The sequence below is a fragment of the Ruditapes philippinarum genome, unplaced genomic scaffold (genome assembly GCF_026571515.1).
Source record: "Ruditapes philippinarum isolate M1 unplaced genomic scaffold, ASM2657151v2 ctg1364_1_1_1_1, whole genome shotgun sequence".
Lineage (NCBI taxonomy): Eukaryota > Metazoa > Mollusca > Bivalvia > Venerida > Veneridae > Ruditapes > Ruditapes philippinarum.
In genome coordinates, this window is record NW_026852649.1 from 81,130 (window position 1) to 99,434 (window position 18,305).

Consider the following 18,305-nt stretch of genomic DNA (forward strand, 5'->3'; position numbering starts at 1 on the left):
TTTTTGGTCACCTAACGCATTCCAATTATATTTAAATTGTGAGAGCTAATCTTTAATCTAATACTTTCGAGGTACGTCTATCAACTGCTAAAAAAGACATTTGTTTTATCTAAAATAATTTGAAATAATCTGTTTCCCTACCTTTATTCACGATAACCAATGCGTACTCTCATTCGCACGATGTTTAGCGGAATCAGTCCCTATGCGTTCCAACGATGCTTACCTTAGGCTAGTTAATTATACCCCCGCACAACGAAGTTGTAAGGGGGTATACTGGAATCAGCTTGTCCGTCCGGCCATCTGGCCGTCCGGCCGTCCGTCGGTTTTTCCTTGTCCGCCCAAAAACTTAAGATTCCTTTGACCCACAGTCTTCATATTTGACATGGAGGTTAGTCATGATAAGTAGATTACCCCTATTGATTTTGAGGTCACTGGGTCAAAGGTCAAGGTCACAGGGGCCTTGACTGAAAAAAGCTTGTCCGCCCAATAACTTAAAGATTCCTTTGACCCACAGTCTTCATATTTGATATGAAGGTTATTCATGATGAGTAGATGACCCCTATTGATTTTGAGGTCACTGGGTCAAAGGTCAAGGTCACAGGGGCCTTGACTGAAAAAAAGCTTGTCCGCCCAATAACTTAAGATTCCTTTGATCCACAGTCTTCATATTTGGCATGGAGGTTAGTCATGATGAGTAGATGACCCCTATTGATTTTGAGGTCACTGGGTCAAAGGTCAAGGTCACAGGGGCCTTGACTTAAAAAGCTTGTCCGCCCAATAACTTAAGATTCCTTTGATCCACAGTCTTCATATTTGGCATAGAGGTTAGTCATGATGAGTAGATGACCCCTATTGAGTTTGAGGTCACTGGGTCATGGTTTTTAAGATCACAGGGGCCTTGACTATGTAAAGCCTGCCGCCCAATAACTTAAGATACCTTTCACCCACAGTCTTCATATTTGGCATTGAGGTTAGTCATGATAAGTAGATGACCCTTTTTGAATTTGAGGTCCTTGGGTCAAAGGTCAAGGTCACAGGAGCCTTAAGCTCAAAAAGCTTATGTGCTCAATTGCGTAACAACACTTTAGTCAGCAGTCTTCATATTTGGTATTTTGGTTGGTTATGACTAGTAGATGACCCCTATTGATTTTTAGGTGACTGTGTCAAAGGTCAAGGTAACAGGGGCTTTAACTACAATAAGTTTATCCGCTCAAATGCTTTAGATTACCTGTCTTGAGTGTTGTTGATTTTGACATTTTCACGTTTGAAGCATATAATTATGTTCTCATATATTCATCATAAAAAAACCAGACAAAGCTGCATGAATGGGGGTATTCAAGTCATGCATTGGCAGTTTCAGTTTTGAGGTCAAAGGTAAGGTCACTTTGATCTTTGCCACAAAAACATGTAGAATACATAATTATGCAATGCACTGGCTTACTACCCTCAGATATGGCAGGGAGGTTGTTATTGAGCTTTAATTGACCACTGTTGATTATGTGGTATGCGGGGGTATTCAGGCCATGACAGTGGCAGTTCTAGTTGTTTTTAAGCCATACCACTGCTCACATTGTTGGCTTTCTGTATTTCTCTATTTTATTGTCACATCCGTGTTATTTGTGCTGTGTGGCGGCTGTAAAAAGTCTCCCCGTACATTTAATCAATGATGTTATATTTTCGATCCTTAAAGATCGTTCAGCACGACATAATTGTTGTTGTGCATGTGTGCGGTACTTTTAGTTCCCTCTATTTGATATTTTTCTTGTTGAGTGGTTCCAGTATTCCTACTTGAATGCTACAATGTACATAATCACCCTTAGGATATGTACTTGCTTTTAAATTTGTATTTTGACGCCTTTTCTGAGATATTCAGGCTTCATAACCTCAGATCCCCTTTCAAAATTCCATTTTATTTAGTTCCGCCCATTGTTTTCTCGTTTAGGGCACAAGCATTCTTTTATTTGGGGACCATACGCCGCTTTACATGGAATGGCACTACTGTGTCACATTGAAGGTTCCATGGTAACCGCCGTATGAACACATCTGCGGATGTTTCTAAATTCAAAATTTCACCATTTTCGTGTTAAATGTTGAATTCTGCTTCTAGGGGGCGTGGACGGTAACTTGCACTTTCCATTACCGTCCATGAACAGGCTCAATCAAACCGAGCCTGCAACATTTACGATTTTGTCGTGTTGGGCTTTCTTTAGGGATTCTGTATTTCTCTATTTTTTATATCATATTTTGAGGTACATTACACTTAGAAGCTTCAACCAAGCGATTTGTGTCGTACTTTTTGTGTATCAGTTAAACGAATTAGCATTTTTGTAAGTTGTTAATCTTTTGAAAAACATAAAAAGCAATACGTGTAACACCACTTACCTTTACAATTAAACATTTCTAGTTAATCTTTAAAGCAAAAAAATTAGTGTACGTCTTTAAATATATGTTTCAAGATGAATTGAAGGCAGCAACGAGGACATACAAGGGTTTGATAAAAGAAAATTGTGACCTAAAAGATAAAGTGAAAACATTAGAGAAACAGAACAAGCATGTTGCTCATTACAAAGGTAAGTGACGTAATTCCTTACTTTATTTTCTATGTTGACTTGTGTGTAAAAATAGATGATATTGAATCAGTATAGATTTAATTCGTGTTTTTGAGTAAAAATAAAAATTACTAAGTTTTAAGTTCAAACAATGGATATAGCTTAAATGATATGTTTTCTGTTTTATCAAAGCCTAGATATTATTCATACTATACCAGAAGGTCATATATACATATAACTAACAAAAATAGAAAATAAGCAAAACAGTGATCGCAAGAATGAGTGGTTAACGCGTCGGTCTAGTAATCTAAGGATTGCTGCCATGTCAGGGTCAATCAGTGGTTTCCTTGTTGTCTTCCAAACGCATTGCTTTATACACACTCGAACTGAAATATATTCTGTATAAACTAGATAATAAGTACATAGGATATACAATGAGTGTAAGTTAAATACTAAATTTATTTAACGAGTTGAATAAAATTACATTATGCGAATCTATGGTGTTATTCAACTCGTTCAATAAATTCATTAATGAACTTTCAAGAATTTAATATTCTATTTATCACATACCAAAACGAAAGACCGTTTGAAGTGAAAAAGAATCATTCCTCTATAGCATCCAAATGATGATAACGTATGGCAGTGTATAAAATTATAAAATGACGATATTTTAGCAGCATCCAAATTATGACAACGTATAAATATATAACGCTAGCATTTAGCGCGTCTAAACGCTGTGTTTGTAAAACGCAAATGATGTCAAAATATATGCATGTGTATGTGATAAACAATATTTTTGAATAGCACGTGCTATATACAAAGAAATGATAAAACCTTTAAAAAGTGCTGTTTTCTGTTTAAGAGAGAGCAAACAAGCTTGAAAGACAAATCAGCTTTCTAAGGAATAGGTAAGTATAATTATAACTTTTAAAAGCATGATTATGCCTTTCGAACGTTTATGCCGCATATAAAATGTATCACTTTTTAATGACGGGCACCCTCAACAGTTGCTTTCATATAAAAATTATCTTAAACAATGTCTCTCCTCATGCAACGGTAAATATTTTGGTTCAAATTTTAGGAAAAACCAATTTGAAATCAGAAACGAAATGACGTCCATGTCATAAAATTTTGTAGTCTTTCAGCAAGTGACAAGCAACTAAAATCATGCTATTGTTACTATAGAAAATGATTAACAGAAGCGATGGATGTTTCAATAAAGATAAAGAAATAATCTCATAATTTATCGCTGTTAAAGCTAACTTAGAATACTCTAGTTAATATTACCGTCCCGCTTGATCGAAAATATCTTAGAGAAATGAAAAATTATATACTTTGTATGAGATTGTATTTTTTGTCTTTCAGAATTGAGGAGTGATGTTGATGTAGCATTGACGACTAATGTAATTACATCATTAAAAAAATACATATAGCTGGAAATACCGCGTGCTATTATTTTGTCAACGTACGATACAACGACGTCTAATTTGGCAATGTTCAGTTTGAACGACATTTTCAAATCAACAATGTCTACTTTGGAAAAGAACAATTACATTATGTACAATTTTGCAACGAACAATTTCACTATTTATAATTTGGCCATTAAGAATTTCACTAGTGATAAAATATGAATGTATAATATTGTAATATAATGAAACAATGTATCATATGGAAATGTTGATGTCATCTTATATGACATTATATCCATACTTAGCGTTACAACCGTAAAATGACTACGTATAACATGGCAGTGTATAAAATGACGATATTTTAGTAGCATCTAAATTATGTCAACGTATGGCGGTGTATAAAATGACATTATTTAGTAGCATCTAAATTTTGACAACGTATGGCGGTGTATAAAATGACATATATTAGCAGCATCCAAATTATGACAAGGTGTGGCAGTGTATAAATGACAATATCTTTGTAGCATTGTATCTAAATTTAATTATGACACGTATAATTTATTTTCGTATATAATCTTATTATAATGGTGAAATGTTAAAATGTATAAATATCTGAATCAGTTATTTATTTCTTGATTAAATATTTTATGTCGATGTACGATGCGACAATGTATCATTGTTGATCTTGTCACGTATGATTTAACAGTCACGTATGATTTAACAATATATAATTTCTCAATATATGATGAAACCATACATAACGTGTCAATGTATAATGTTACCATGTATAACGTTTCAATGTATGATGTAACCATACATAACGTGTCAATGTTTGATATAGCAATGCATAACGTTTCAATGTAAATATTATCATGTTAAAGCTGTCAATGAATGCTGTTATCATGTATAATATGTCAATGTATGATGTTACCTTGTATAACGTGTCAATGTTTGATATACCTATGCATGACGTTTCAATGTAAATATTATCATGTTTAAGCTGTCAATGTATGTTGTAATCATGTATAACGTGTCAATGTGTGATCTGACAATGTATAACGTCTAAATGTATGTTGTAACCATGTATCACGTATCAATGATATAACCATGTATAACATGTCAATGTATAATGTGACAATTTATATAACGTGCAAATGTTGAAATAACCAAATAGATGTTTACATGTATTACGTGTCAGTGTCTAAATAATATATGTTTGACTTGCTACTGTATAATTTTGCCAGGTATTACGTGTCAATGTTTTATAAAACCAAGTATAAAGTGTCAATGTATAATTAAATCATGTATAACTTGTCAAATTTTAATTCAACAATGTGTATAACGTTAGAATGTATTATCTAACAAAGTATAATTCGTAAATGTTTAATAATGTGTCAATGTGTAATCTAGCAATGTATGACGTGCCAATGTATAACGTGCCAATGTATGATTTCACAATGTTTCGCATGCCAATATATAATCTAACGTATAATGATATATTATATACTTGTCATGTCAGTGTATAACATAACAATGTATAATGTGTAAACGATGTTAAACGTGCCAGTGTATAATTTAACCATGTACATTGTATAACTTGTAAATGTATAATTTAACAATGTTTGATGAGTCAATGCACAATGTAACGATGTATATCAATGTATATATAATTTGAATTTGTATAATTTGACGATACTAGATGTGACATAGTGTCAGTTTATACTGTGACAATATGTTGTTACAGTATATAATATGCCTATGTACTATGTACACTACGTGAAAGGTGAAAGTGACTATGATTTTTTAAAATGTATATATTATGGCCGTGTGTTGTGAGTTACAGCGTATTATGTGCCCATGTTTAATGTGAATGTGTAAATTGTGACCATGTGTAATGTGACAGTGTAAATTGTGACCGTGTAAATTGTGACCATTTGTAATGTGACAGTGTAAACTGTGACCATATGTAATGTGACAGTGTAAACTGTGACCATGTGTAATGTGGCAGTGTAAACTGTGACCATGTGTAATGTGACAGTGTAAACTGTGACCATGTGTAATGTGACAGTGTAAATTGTGACCATGTGTAATGTGGCAGTGTAAACTGTGACCATGTGTAATGTGACAGTGTAAAGTGTGACTTCGTGTAATGTGACAGTGTAAACTGTGACCATGTGTAATGTGCCAGTGTAAACTGTGACCATGTGTAATGTGACAGTGTTAACTGTGACCATGTGTAATGTGACAGTGTAAACTGTGACCATGTGTAATGTGACAGTGTAAACTGTGACCATGTGTAATGTTACAGTTTGAATTGTGACCATGACTTTTTATGTAAAAGTTTATAATATGACTTTTTTATGTGAGAGTGTTAAAGTACCCTATGTTTTGAAACAATGTATAATGCGACGATGTTGCAATTTGAAATGTGACAGTTTGTTATGCGACAGTGTAAATAATGTGACCATGTGTTGTGTAAAAGTGTAGATTTTGACTACGTGTTGTGAAAGTGTATATTATAACCATGTTAAATGAGTAACAGTGTAAAATTTGGCTATGTGTTGTGACTGTGTTTATTGTGACAACGTGTTTTTAGACGGTGTGTAATGTTATCATTGAGTTATGTGACACTGTATTCTATAACAATGAATAATGTGACAATACGTAAATGTAACATGTAACAGTGTATTTTGAGCATCGTTATAACACATGATATATTTAACATTACATGTTTTTGCGACGGCATATTGATTTGCCATTTTGCTGTCCGTCCGTCTGTCTGTCATTTTGTTACGCTGTCTGTACGTTAGCAGGTTTTTGTCATATCTGTCTGTTACTGCATGATTGCTAAAACCATAAAATTTAGTTGACGGCATGTAAAATGGTATTTTGTTTAGCAATAAGTACAGTTAGAGTGAATAAATGTTTTGTATGAAAGTCACAATACTACTTTGTTTACATTTGAAAACCTTTATGACAAATAATTTCACATTCATTGCTACTTTCTTCAGGTAACAAGCATCTAACATAATCTAAAACTATGATATAAGCATGATAAAATTCAGCTCTGCCCTTTCTAAAGAAGTAAAATAATTTGTTTCTGGGGCATGATGTGCTTTCAACAATCTTTGTGTCAAATTTTAGATAAATAAATACTTTTTAAGGAAACAACACTGACAACTACGCTGATTATACGAAAATATTCACGCCCAAACTGTCAAAAAATGAAACTCAGAAGAAATTTGATTGCATTGTTTTGGTACAACTCCAACGAGTAAAACACTCTTAATTCATAATGAATGAATAATTGTTTGTATTGCGCTTCTAAATACGATAAAATTAAATTATTATTTGTAATAACATTTCAATAAAATCGTCATATGAAACTAAAACGCACCTTTTTTCCGATATGTCATATTCTTTATTGAAAGTAATTAGCGCAGCAGATTGTTTCCTTTTGTTTCATTTGGAGCATTTTCATTGGTCAAGTGAAAACCGCAGACCAATGAGGGGAGGGAAGGTAATTATAGGAATGGCCTCCGTCTTTCAGTCTGTACGTCCTCCCGTCTGTCCCTCTGTTACACTTTCGTGTTCGCTCCAAAACTTTTAAACCGCTGAAAACTTTTTTAAATAACTTAGCACAAATGATCACTATCACCAGACAATGCGCAGAGCGAAATAATTTAGTTGCTACTCCAAGGTCAAGTGTTAAAATGTCAACTTTTCGTGCCGCTGAAAATTTTAGAAATAAATTGGCACAAGTGATCACCATTATGAGATAATGTGCAGAGCGCAATAATTGGGTTACCACCCCAAGGTCAATTTCACACTTAAAGGTCAAATATTAAAACGTCTACATTTCATGTCCGCTCCATAACATTTAAACCGCTGCATTTTCTTAAGATAACTTGGCAGAAATGCTCACCATCATGACACAATGTGCAGAACCCAGTAACCAGGTTGTTACCCAAAGGTCAAGGTTTAATGTTCATCGTAACATTTTGACTTCATGGAAGATTTTAAATAACTTGGCACAAATAATTACTATGATGAGACTATGTGCTTATAATATGCATGACACAAGGTCATTGATGGTTAAAGGTCATGTCCGTCACACTACCTTGTTTTACTCAGTACTCGCCGTGATTCTATTTCAAGCTCTTGATATAGAGAAGGCAAAAGGTAAGATAATCATTTTTTGTAAAATATTAACGTATTATGAAAAAAAACTTGTAAATAAAATCCACTGTGAAATTTTTACGATCCTTAAATATTCTTCAAGTAAATGGTTAGTATTTCCTCTCTCTATATATATTTGTTTAATAAAATCACGTGCAGTATTGAACGGATCGTGACACCGTGAGTGCGAACCATACTTATGGAGAACATGCTAGTACTGGTACATGATCCAAATTGTTTATCTCCATTACATAACGATAAAAAATGAAGTAATGTTGGGAAAAAACGGAATTTATAACCCAAACAAATACAATTTTAATATTTTGTCACTTAACCACTGAAAGTTTTTGATGCGGAAAGATAACATCAGCAAAACTTTTCAACTTACCTTTCAACCGTTCATGTCCCGGATTGCAAAATTGTCAGAATGGTGCAATTTATGGCACAAACGAGACGGTTATTGGACGGGCGAAAACACTGTATAATTTTATACTTAATCAAATTTAAATAAATAAATACGACTTTTAACCCTTTCACAAAAAACTATTGTTTGCTTTTCATGATCAATGTCGGAAAACCTTTGGTAATAATCCATACCAATTGTTTTTCGTGCTTTTTCTATGACCTTATATTGCCGTTAAACTTTTGTTTCGGCTAATTTGTAATGGAATATGTAGAGAACAATAGAGCAAAAACAGGTTAGTAATCAATAACAAAAGCTCAGGTAAGTGGAGTGTATTATGACATTTTTTTTCTTATCAATAAATATCACTTAAAATTTAAATAATAAATGATTATGGTGTAGAACATATTTTTGGTAAGTCTTCAAACACTAGAAAAGGGGGATTTAGCAGAGGTATCTCATTTTATTATAGATCAATTTCTAGAAATTGGTTAAAGTAATAAAAAAATCAATTATGGATTTTTTTTGTTAAGATCAGCGCTGTTTTTTTTGTTTACTTAAGGCGGTGTTTATATATAGATCTATCATACTTTTATACTGCCTGTTGAATCTAATTTATCAAGTGAACCATTTTTAAACCTTAATTTTGAGATATTGTAACATATCGGTGAATACAAATTGATAGCTTCATGTATGTTACAATTGTTTGCATGTTAAATTTATAGTGTTCCTTTTGGAGGCCCTCATGGAAGATTGGCATGTTGTTCAAAAGAGTTTTCACGTTAAATAAACTCTTTATTATTAATATTATTATTATTATTATTATTATTGTTTTATTATTATTATTATTATTATTATTATTATTATTATTATTATTATTATTAGTATCGATGTATGTAAACTTTATTTTTCTTTCGAACAATTACAAATAGATATGATGTGTTCGAAGTGATCGAAACAAAACGAATCTTAAATTATAGACATAGAAAATTGAGCAAAAGTGGTTTGATAAAGACTGTATCGAAGAAAAAAAGGATTTAAGAGAGCATGAGATGTTCTTATCAGGCACAACGTAATGAATAATAACCTCCATATTTTACATGCACAAACTCGTTCAAATGTTAATGTTTTTTGACAATTTGACCTTAAATGTAAAGGCCATTCAGGGGTCAAGGTAAAAAATACAGGTCCGTAGGAAGGTCTTGTGCAAAGGGATGTTGTGTTCAGATATGAATCAAATCCGTTTACTAATAAGGAAGTTATGGCCAATGTTAAAGTTTTCGGACGGATTGATGGACTGACGGACGGACAGTTCAAAACTAATATGCCTCCCTTCGGGGTATGCACGAAATGCTTCTGTGCAAAAACGTTTTAATTGCTTTTGTAGATTGAAAATTATATTTTCACCATCTGAATCACATATTCAAACCAGACACGCACTGCGCTTGTCTTGCTCACAACGAGGTTATGGTGCTCACAACGAGGATTAAAGCAAAAAAGGGTATATCTTCGTTTCTATGAAGACTTTCAGGTAATAATTTACGCTGAAGACTTGTGGGCATCTGTTTCAGGTTAGAATGCACAAAACTTTACCAGAATCGACGTTTTCAATGTTAAATTTGGTCCGGAGAGAAGTTTTCTCCAGTTTTCCAGCTACCCCGAGTGACTGCGTCGCACGGTATTTCCCTCAAATTGTCCACCAACAGGCAATATCTTTACATGTGCATACTCGGAAAACACATCGCTAGCTAACTGCATTCCGATATATTTACATAAATGTCTGTAATCTTCAAAAATTATGAAAAACTCACCTTGTTTATCGTGTCACACGTCCTAGATGGGTGCTCACAACGAGGAACGGAAGTTGCTCACAACATTTTTACCGATGGACATTTTACACTCGTTGTGAGTTAAACGGGCGTGCAGACACAGATGTTGGTCGAAATTATAACGAAAAAATTGGCCATTTTATTAATGCCACGTTTTCAAAACCTAATTTTTCATATATTTAAGACAAACGATTTCGATATAGATATACATAGAATACTTTTAAACAATGATTAGTTGAGACTTTATGCGTCTATTAATACTTTACAAAGATTATAAACAAACTGCAAATTTAAAAATTCTTTTAAATGGAAAAGTATTTAGTCTGTGTCGAAGAAAGCAAGTACAGAACTGTTTTAACTACATTTCGAACTTTCTCCCATAATTTATTGATAGAAACTGGTAGATATAAAAACACTCCTGGAGAGCAACGAATATGTAAATAATGCAATATGAGACAAGAAGCTTTAAGAGAGTGATATCACTTTCTCCTTCTTAATAAACTTCTTATTCGTATAAGTACCGTAACTCAACATTATTCTAGTTTTTTAAATAGCTCCGATTATAATATAGAATAGTGCTTATCCAAAAAAGACTTGGAATTCGACAGTGTTGAAAGAATTTTATTTAAACATCAAACAGTGACTAAGAACAAAGAGGAGGTTAAATGTCAAAGGACTACTTGTATAACTTTATAATGTGCATAACCTTGCCTGATTGTTTAAATATCTCCCTTTATTATTGGCATTAACCCTTGTTATGTACCATTTTAGCGCATAAATAGAGGATATTGAATGAGTGTAAGTTCAATACTGAATTTATTGCACGAGTTGAATAAAATCATATTATGCGAGCCTCTGGCGAGCATAATATTATTTTATTCAACGAGTGCAATAAATTAAATAATGAACTTACACGAATTTAATATTCTATTTATCACATACCCAAAATAAAGACCATTTAAAGTAAAATAAGAGTAATTTTTCATTGACGCGCCGCTAGTATAACGCTAACATTTAGCGCGTCTTTACACTATGTTTATATAACGCTAATGCCGTCACGTCAAGATATATGCACGGCCGAGCAATACCATATTTACGGAGTCGAAAAATCGGCACGGGTGTGTGATAAAGCCATTCCTTTTTATTGACCGATGCTTTATATTTTGCAAAACGATGCAAAGGTGGTTTGGTATAGAGGTACTAATGTTAATGTTACAAGTGCTAAAATATCGTTTTGCTTTTGCTTACACAAAATTTATTTAATGACTGATGGCCATCGTGTCTTTCATATTTGGTAGGTAAATATTTTGGATGGTCCTATAAATTTGGAAAGAGAATATGGTCACGTAAGTCGAGGTCAGTTTAACGAGACTGATAAAAAATTATTTGATTTCTTCACTTTTGCTCTTGTAGTTTCTATTTATTGGTAGAGATATTTCATATTTGAGAGAGATATTTCATATTTGAGAGGTAAATACATTAGGTTTCATGTATTAGGGTATCTATATTTATATATTGTAATATCTATTGGGGTCACTGGTTCTTTAATGTTCTTCTTGCATTAATTTCTTGACTGATGTGCATTGAAGTAATAATGACATTATTCTAAACTTTATATTTTAGAAGTTATGCCCTTTTTTTGCCAAAATTGCTTATTATTACAATTTTAGTAGGAAGATTATTTCAAAACAACTAGAAACTTGTAATACTTCACTATCATGACGAAACAAAATTTAGAAAGACTACTAATTCTGTTTGTGACATTGCGCATGTGCAAAGAAAATGGTGAATTATATTGATTCCGAAATGTCAACGGAATAGTTCTAATTCTTATTATTACTTTTCATAATGTCTACTTTCCTCGCATACTCAAAATTTAAATATCTTTCTCCAGCAAATTTTAAATTTAGGTTACTTAATACAGACCCTTTTGGAAATCTCCAGACAATGTTGGCTTGAATGTTGTCACAACTATTATGTTATGTTTTGCCACTCCCCCACCCTTTCTCCCCCCCCCCCTCCCCCGCCTTGCAGGCCTTTTGTTTGCATCGTCCAACCTTCAGTTCGTACATTTTCCGTCCGTCCCGCTAAACAGTCAATGTAAGTCTTATCCTTAGTAATACTTAAAAGGCTACTTAAGAATTTTCTTAGATAAAATTAATCTACATGTTGAAAACTTTCTTATTTCAATTGAAATTGGCAGTTTGACAGATGATGGGATTGCATTGGTAGTTGAGTCTAGTCATATTTTTGTCATTCATTCACGGATTTGTATTTAGATAAATGGGCTGAGATTATGAGAATATGTTTATGTTTCTATTTTTCTGAAACACTTTTTTATAGAAATCAAGCCTTTGGTGAAGTCAATGTCATGGTTCCCCTACTGGGCTCTGCTTAAGGGACATTTGTCTGTTTCCAACGACAGTAATGGCGGCATTCCCTTTTCTGTTGCCGTCCCAAAAAGATAACGTTCATCGTTACCTTTTTCAGTTCTAAGTGTATTGTCTTCATGTATGGCCACAAAAACACTTTGGACAAGACCTTCATGTAGACTGGACCCTTATAAATGACCTTGGCCACCAAGGCCAGAAGTCAAAATTTTGATGATTTTTGTTGAGTTTTGCTATAAGAGGGTATAACTTGGTTATTTTTGAATGGATGTCTTCAAACTTTAACAAAACAATCTTTAAAGATAGACCATTAAGTGAATTAGACAGACATTGACCTAAATTCATAAATGACATTGAAGGTAAAATTATAGAATTGAATTGTTTTGCTGTAATTGGACTTTGTGATTGATGAATGGTTTAACTTCATATTAAGACACAAAATATTTTAGGATTAGACATTTATGTAAATTAAACTCAACTTGATCTTGGCAGATTAATGAACTTAACAATGAAAATAAATTATTGAATTGTATTTTTTTTTAATTGAAATTAACTTGGTATCTAATTGATGGATTATCTTCATACTTTGACAACACATCCTTTTAGACAAGTCGTTCAAGACGGTTGGACTGACTTTCACCTTGATCTTTATATGACTTTGATCGTCAAGGTCAAACTATTGAATTTTGGTTTAATTGTCATAATTTTGTTATTTATGTACAGATTTGATTTATACTTGGACAAAACAAGACATGTCAGGGCCTTCTTGTATGTTAAAAACAAATTGACTGGGCAAAAATATTTTGGACAAGACCTCGGAAACGGTTGAATTGACCTTAACATTAAGGTCAAGTTATTAAAATTTGGTTAAGTTGTCATTATTTTGTTGTTTATGCATACATGGACAATACAACTTTTAGGACCCAACGGACATGTTGAATTCAGATATGACCTATATCTTTAAATGACCCGTAAGGTGTCTAAATCAAGTTTTATCAAAAGAGAACTGAAGTGTTTGAGGGATGAAATGTGTGCAATATATGGCTAAGGTGCAGTGTCTGAGAGGTGTAAATGATACTGAGAAGGAAATGAACAAACATGGCGTTGCTCATATAGCCGGCAGGTAAGCTGGCAAATCAATCATGCCAATGAAGAATTCAGTCCATTACTTCAAAATAATTTGTTTAAAATTAATTCAAACATTTTTATATACTGTCTACAATCGCAACTTTTCGGCCATTTCCCTCAAGTCTTCAGCTAATGACCTCGAACACAATAGTTGAATGCAAAAAGCGGATACGGCATTTCGGTTATACCGACGCAAATAAACTAGACATTTAAACAAATAGTAATTTAATGCTGGGAGTTGTTGACAAGTTTATTTCCAGTATATTAAGTAAATGTCCACCTGAAATAAGTGAATTCATAGAAAAAAGTAAACAGTACATTATTTATATACTTATTATTATGGTTGTCGAGACCGAAAGTACAAAATGACAACCTGTTGACATTAAGTCGAATTGGGTTATAATTGTACATCAGTGGGTAAATTTATGTCAACGAGACAGTCTGAAGGGCAGCTTAATCCCCTTTCATAGTAACCATGAATAATTACTTATTAACCTTTTACCACACATGGCCTTGATGTTGTACCATGCATAACATAAGCACATAGTCTCACGATGGAGACTATTTGTGCCAAGCTTATTAAAATCTTCCATAAGGTCAAAAAGATGTGAAGAACATATAACCTTGACTTTCGGGTAGCAAACTGGATTTTAAGGACTTCAAATTGTGTCATGGTGTGGATCATTTGTGCCAGAAAATTCTAAAATAGTTGAATTGTCAATAAGTTATAGACATGACATGAAAAATAGATGTTTTTACGTTTGACCTTTGAGTGTGACCCTGACCTTAAGGATTATGACTTGATTATTGTGCTCTGCAAATGGTATCATTATGGTGATCATTTCTGCCAAGTAGTCTTAAAAAACATTGCAGCGGTTTATTTATTCTTATGTAGTGGTTTGCCTGCCCGTGCTCTACCTTATGCCCTGTCCTATTTTTCTTTGGGGTCCTCCTGGGCTCCTTGCCGCTGGCGCTTGTTGCTGGCTCGGGTGGGGGCTGCGTTCATTGAACGCCACCTTTCCTTGTCGATCTTGTTTATCATATTTTAAAGAAAATGGAGCGGACATGAAATGTAGACTTTTAGCACTTAACCTTTACCTTGGGTGTAGCAACCCAGTTATTGCGCTCTCTGTACATCGTCTTATTATGGTGATCACTTGTGCCAACTTATTTCAAAACAGAATCATATGTTTAAAAGTTATAGACTAGAAACAAAAGTATTAAGGACAGACATACGGACGTTCCCACTGAGTTGACGTAAAATGAAACAAACTAACAATCAGATCTACATCTAAGAAATAAGATCTGAACTTGATTCAGATTGTTATTCAGTTCTTCACTTCAGTGTTGTTATATTTTCTGGTCGTTCGGGATCATTGATGCCAGCACTATTAAGTGTTGAGAATTGAGTACCGCTCAAGCCGGATGCATTGCACTTATTCATTATCTCTCATGTACAGACTCAATCAAACCGAGTCTGCAATTTTCAATTAAATTTCTTGTGATTAATGCATCCGAGGGATCACTTTGTTTCCAGAATTTTGATCTTCACAACAGCAGGTGTCAAGTGCCGTGTTGCAGCTGTAAAAAGTTGCCCCGTACTTCACTTCAGTGAACTTATATTTTCTGGTCCTTTGGGATCATTGATGCCAGCACTATTAAGTGTGTGTTGAGAATTGAGTACCGCTCAAGCCGGTGTTAGGGGGGCGTGAGAGTGTTGCACTTATTCATTATCTCTCATGTTCAGACTCGATCAAACCGAGTCTGCAATTCTTATGTAATTTTGTTGTGATTAATGCTTCCGAGGGATCACTTTGTTTCCAGAATTTTGGCATAAATTGCACAAACTGTATATATATAAAGGGATATTCAGGCAAAATAATGACAAAAATATTAAAATGATCTTATGTACTCAAATCACACTAAAATGACTTTTCTTGAAGTTTCAGCATGAATTTCTGCTTAAATTCTATATAGTTTGGCTGGAAGCGTAAATATATCTATATATGTTGAACAAAATTTAGACGCCAATAGAATCACCAAATAGTTTTAAAACAAGTCAGATGACTTTAACAAACCCTTGAAGTTACAATAACAGATATTGTGGATATTGTATGGTTGAAACAAGTCTAAGTCATTCATTTGACATGTTCTTTAACCTTTCCAGAGTTCACTTTGACAACTATTGTGAAATCCTAGCGCTCTAACCTGACCCACGCGGGTCAAGTTAGGAAACCATCATTTTATTCTTTATATGGAGGAAAGGTTTGTTTCTTTGACTGTCTAATATATTTATTTTGAGGGCATTTACAGAATAATGAATGAAAAATTCAAAACTAAGAAATCAAAATTTTGCCTGAGTCTCCCTTTAAAACACTGTCACTTTTTATTACAGGTATAAAGATGCAAGAACAGAAGAAAGGAAAATTTAAGGATAATATAGAATAATGAAAGGTATTTATTAATTGGAAAAAAACACACACAAACAGAAATCTTAGGTTTGACAAAGATATAACAGATACATTAACGGAAATATGGCAGAGGCATGGAGTCGACCACGAACGGAAAGACAGGTAAGATCTGTATATTTGTAGCAGCCGACCTGTTATTGTCTCCCTAGTCTTAACTTATCGGCATTTCCGCCAAACTTCGAATAAGCGCAATTCGAATGCGGTCTTTTACTGTCAAATGATGTATCTCGTAAAAATGATGTGGATTCATGAATGTGTTGGTTTCATTTAAAAGAGTTATGTCTTTTGTTTATTAGTCCAGGAGTTGGCGGGATTTTATTGCAATTAACTATATCAAAAAAGAAACATTGCCATTATAAAGCATATCGTTTGTAGTTTCTAAAAACCAATTTCTTAAGATGCGCAGCCCGAGCAAAAGTACAAAAATTCAAGATGGCCGCCAATGTGGCCACCATAAATTACAAAATACCATATTTATTTTGTTTTTGACTTTTTACAAAATTTTGTACAAAATAGTTTTTATTGCACAATATCAAATAAAATATGGCTAATTTATGATTTAATGGAGCAAAAATGACAATTATACGGCAAACTTTTAAAATGATCACTATCAATTTACCATAAAAGTGGTAAAATAACATTTTTTGACAATTTGATGACTCGTTTTTCCGTATTAACAAACAATATAAATTGTGTGTTCTTATCAATTTAACAAAGCTAGACAAGTTAAGCATAGAAAATCAGTATATTACCATTTATGCCGTAAGAGTAGAGCTTCAAAAGTGGGATGGAATAAAATTACCGAAAAAAAAATATTTAAAATTACAATGTTCCCAAAACTGCCCTTAACTTTATAATTTCAGTTTAATGTAAAGTAAATTGTGTTTAAACTTTAATTTCTTTATCATTTGAAGGTTGCTTGATCAGTTAAGCATAAAAATTATTTACCTGAGCATTTATCACAGAAGAGCACAGCTTAAAAAATGGGCGGGGTTAAATAACCGAGAAAGAAAGAGAGAGAAAAAAAGAAGAAAAAACGTTCAAAATAATTAAGCTCATAAAACTGGCCCTTATTTTTCAATTTTAGTCCATTAATCATTTATTTGAATTTTGTGAAATGAAACATAAAAGTTGTAAAACATATTAAAAGAAAGAAACATCATGTCATCGCAATCTTTAAATTAATCACAATCAATTTGCCAAAAAATGAATGGTGCCAAATCACTTATTTGATATTTTTTTGCCTTCCGATATTATTTTTTTTTTTTGACACAAAGTAGAATGAAATTATGTCACATTTGTCTGTCTTTCATTAGTTTATTATAGCTTGTCAAGTTATTATTAAAAGTTAACACCTGCAGATCATATATCTTAGAAGAGTAGAGATTTCTGAAACTTGGGGGGGGGGAATAACACCCAAACCATTAGATATAATGTTCATGAACTTGCTTTTTTGTTCAATATTTTCTGTTAAACAATTATGTGATGGCATTTTATATGTTTTGAAAACAAAAGAATTGTATGAATATATACTTTTTGAAAAGAAATCATAATCTATAATGTTCTTCCAGCAAAAATTGTAAAATGAATTCGATCTCACTACATTTGATATAAATTTTAGTTTTGGTGGAAACATCATCAGTATCATTTTAAATTTGACTACTTTATTGTCTAATATGAAAGAAAAGAGAAGTGGTATTGTCATTGATGAAAGGAGCATTCATTAACGAATTTTGTACCAATATCATACTGAATAAAATCACAGTCATAGAACATCGCAATAGTGAAAAGCAAAAGGTGTGTCAGCCTTAATGAAAATTAAACTTACAATACAAATTGAATACATAAATTATATGAATATAAAGTATAGATGTATTTATACGAAAACAGTCAATTTGAATACTTTAAATAAATGCAGCATTTAATGCAACTCCCCTACAAAAAATA

At 33.0% G+C, this 18,305-nt stretch overlaps 2 protein-coding genes across 4 annotated transcripts in view; both read left to right on the plus strand.

Moving 5' to 3' along the window:
* LOC132720065 (myosin-11-like) overlaps window positions 1-4,636 on the plus strand; it is a 74,000-nt gene extending 69,364 nt beyond the window's left edge. For 2 of the 3 annotated variants that reach the window (XM_060704063.1, XM_060704071.1), the window contains 3 exons: window positions 2,457-2,570; window positions 3,412-3,457; window positions 3,915-4,634. In XM_060704063.1, the coding sequence (XP_060560046.1) occupies window positions 2,457-2,570; window positions 3,412-3,457; window positions 3,915-3,927 (173 nt within the window). In that variant the 3' untranslated portion in view covers window positions 3,928-4,634. Of the gene's footprint in view, window positions 1-2,456; window positions 2,571-3,411; window positions 3,458-3,914 lie in introns of all 3 variants that reach the window. The other variant, XM_060704055.1, reaches the window with a different exon arrangement.
* Window positions 4,637-13,799: 9,163 nt separating this feature from the next.
* Window positions 13,800-18,305, plus strand: part of LOC132720055 (interaptin-like) — a 40,785-nt gene continuing 36,279 nt past the window's right edge. The window contains exon 1 of the mRNA XM_060704045.1: window positions 13,800-13,882. Within this exon, the coding sequence (XP_060560028.1) occupies window positions 13,800-13,882 (83 nt within the window). The remainder of the gene's footprint in view (window positions 13,883-18,305) is intronic.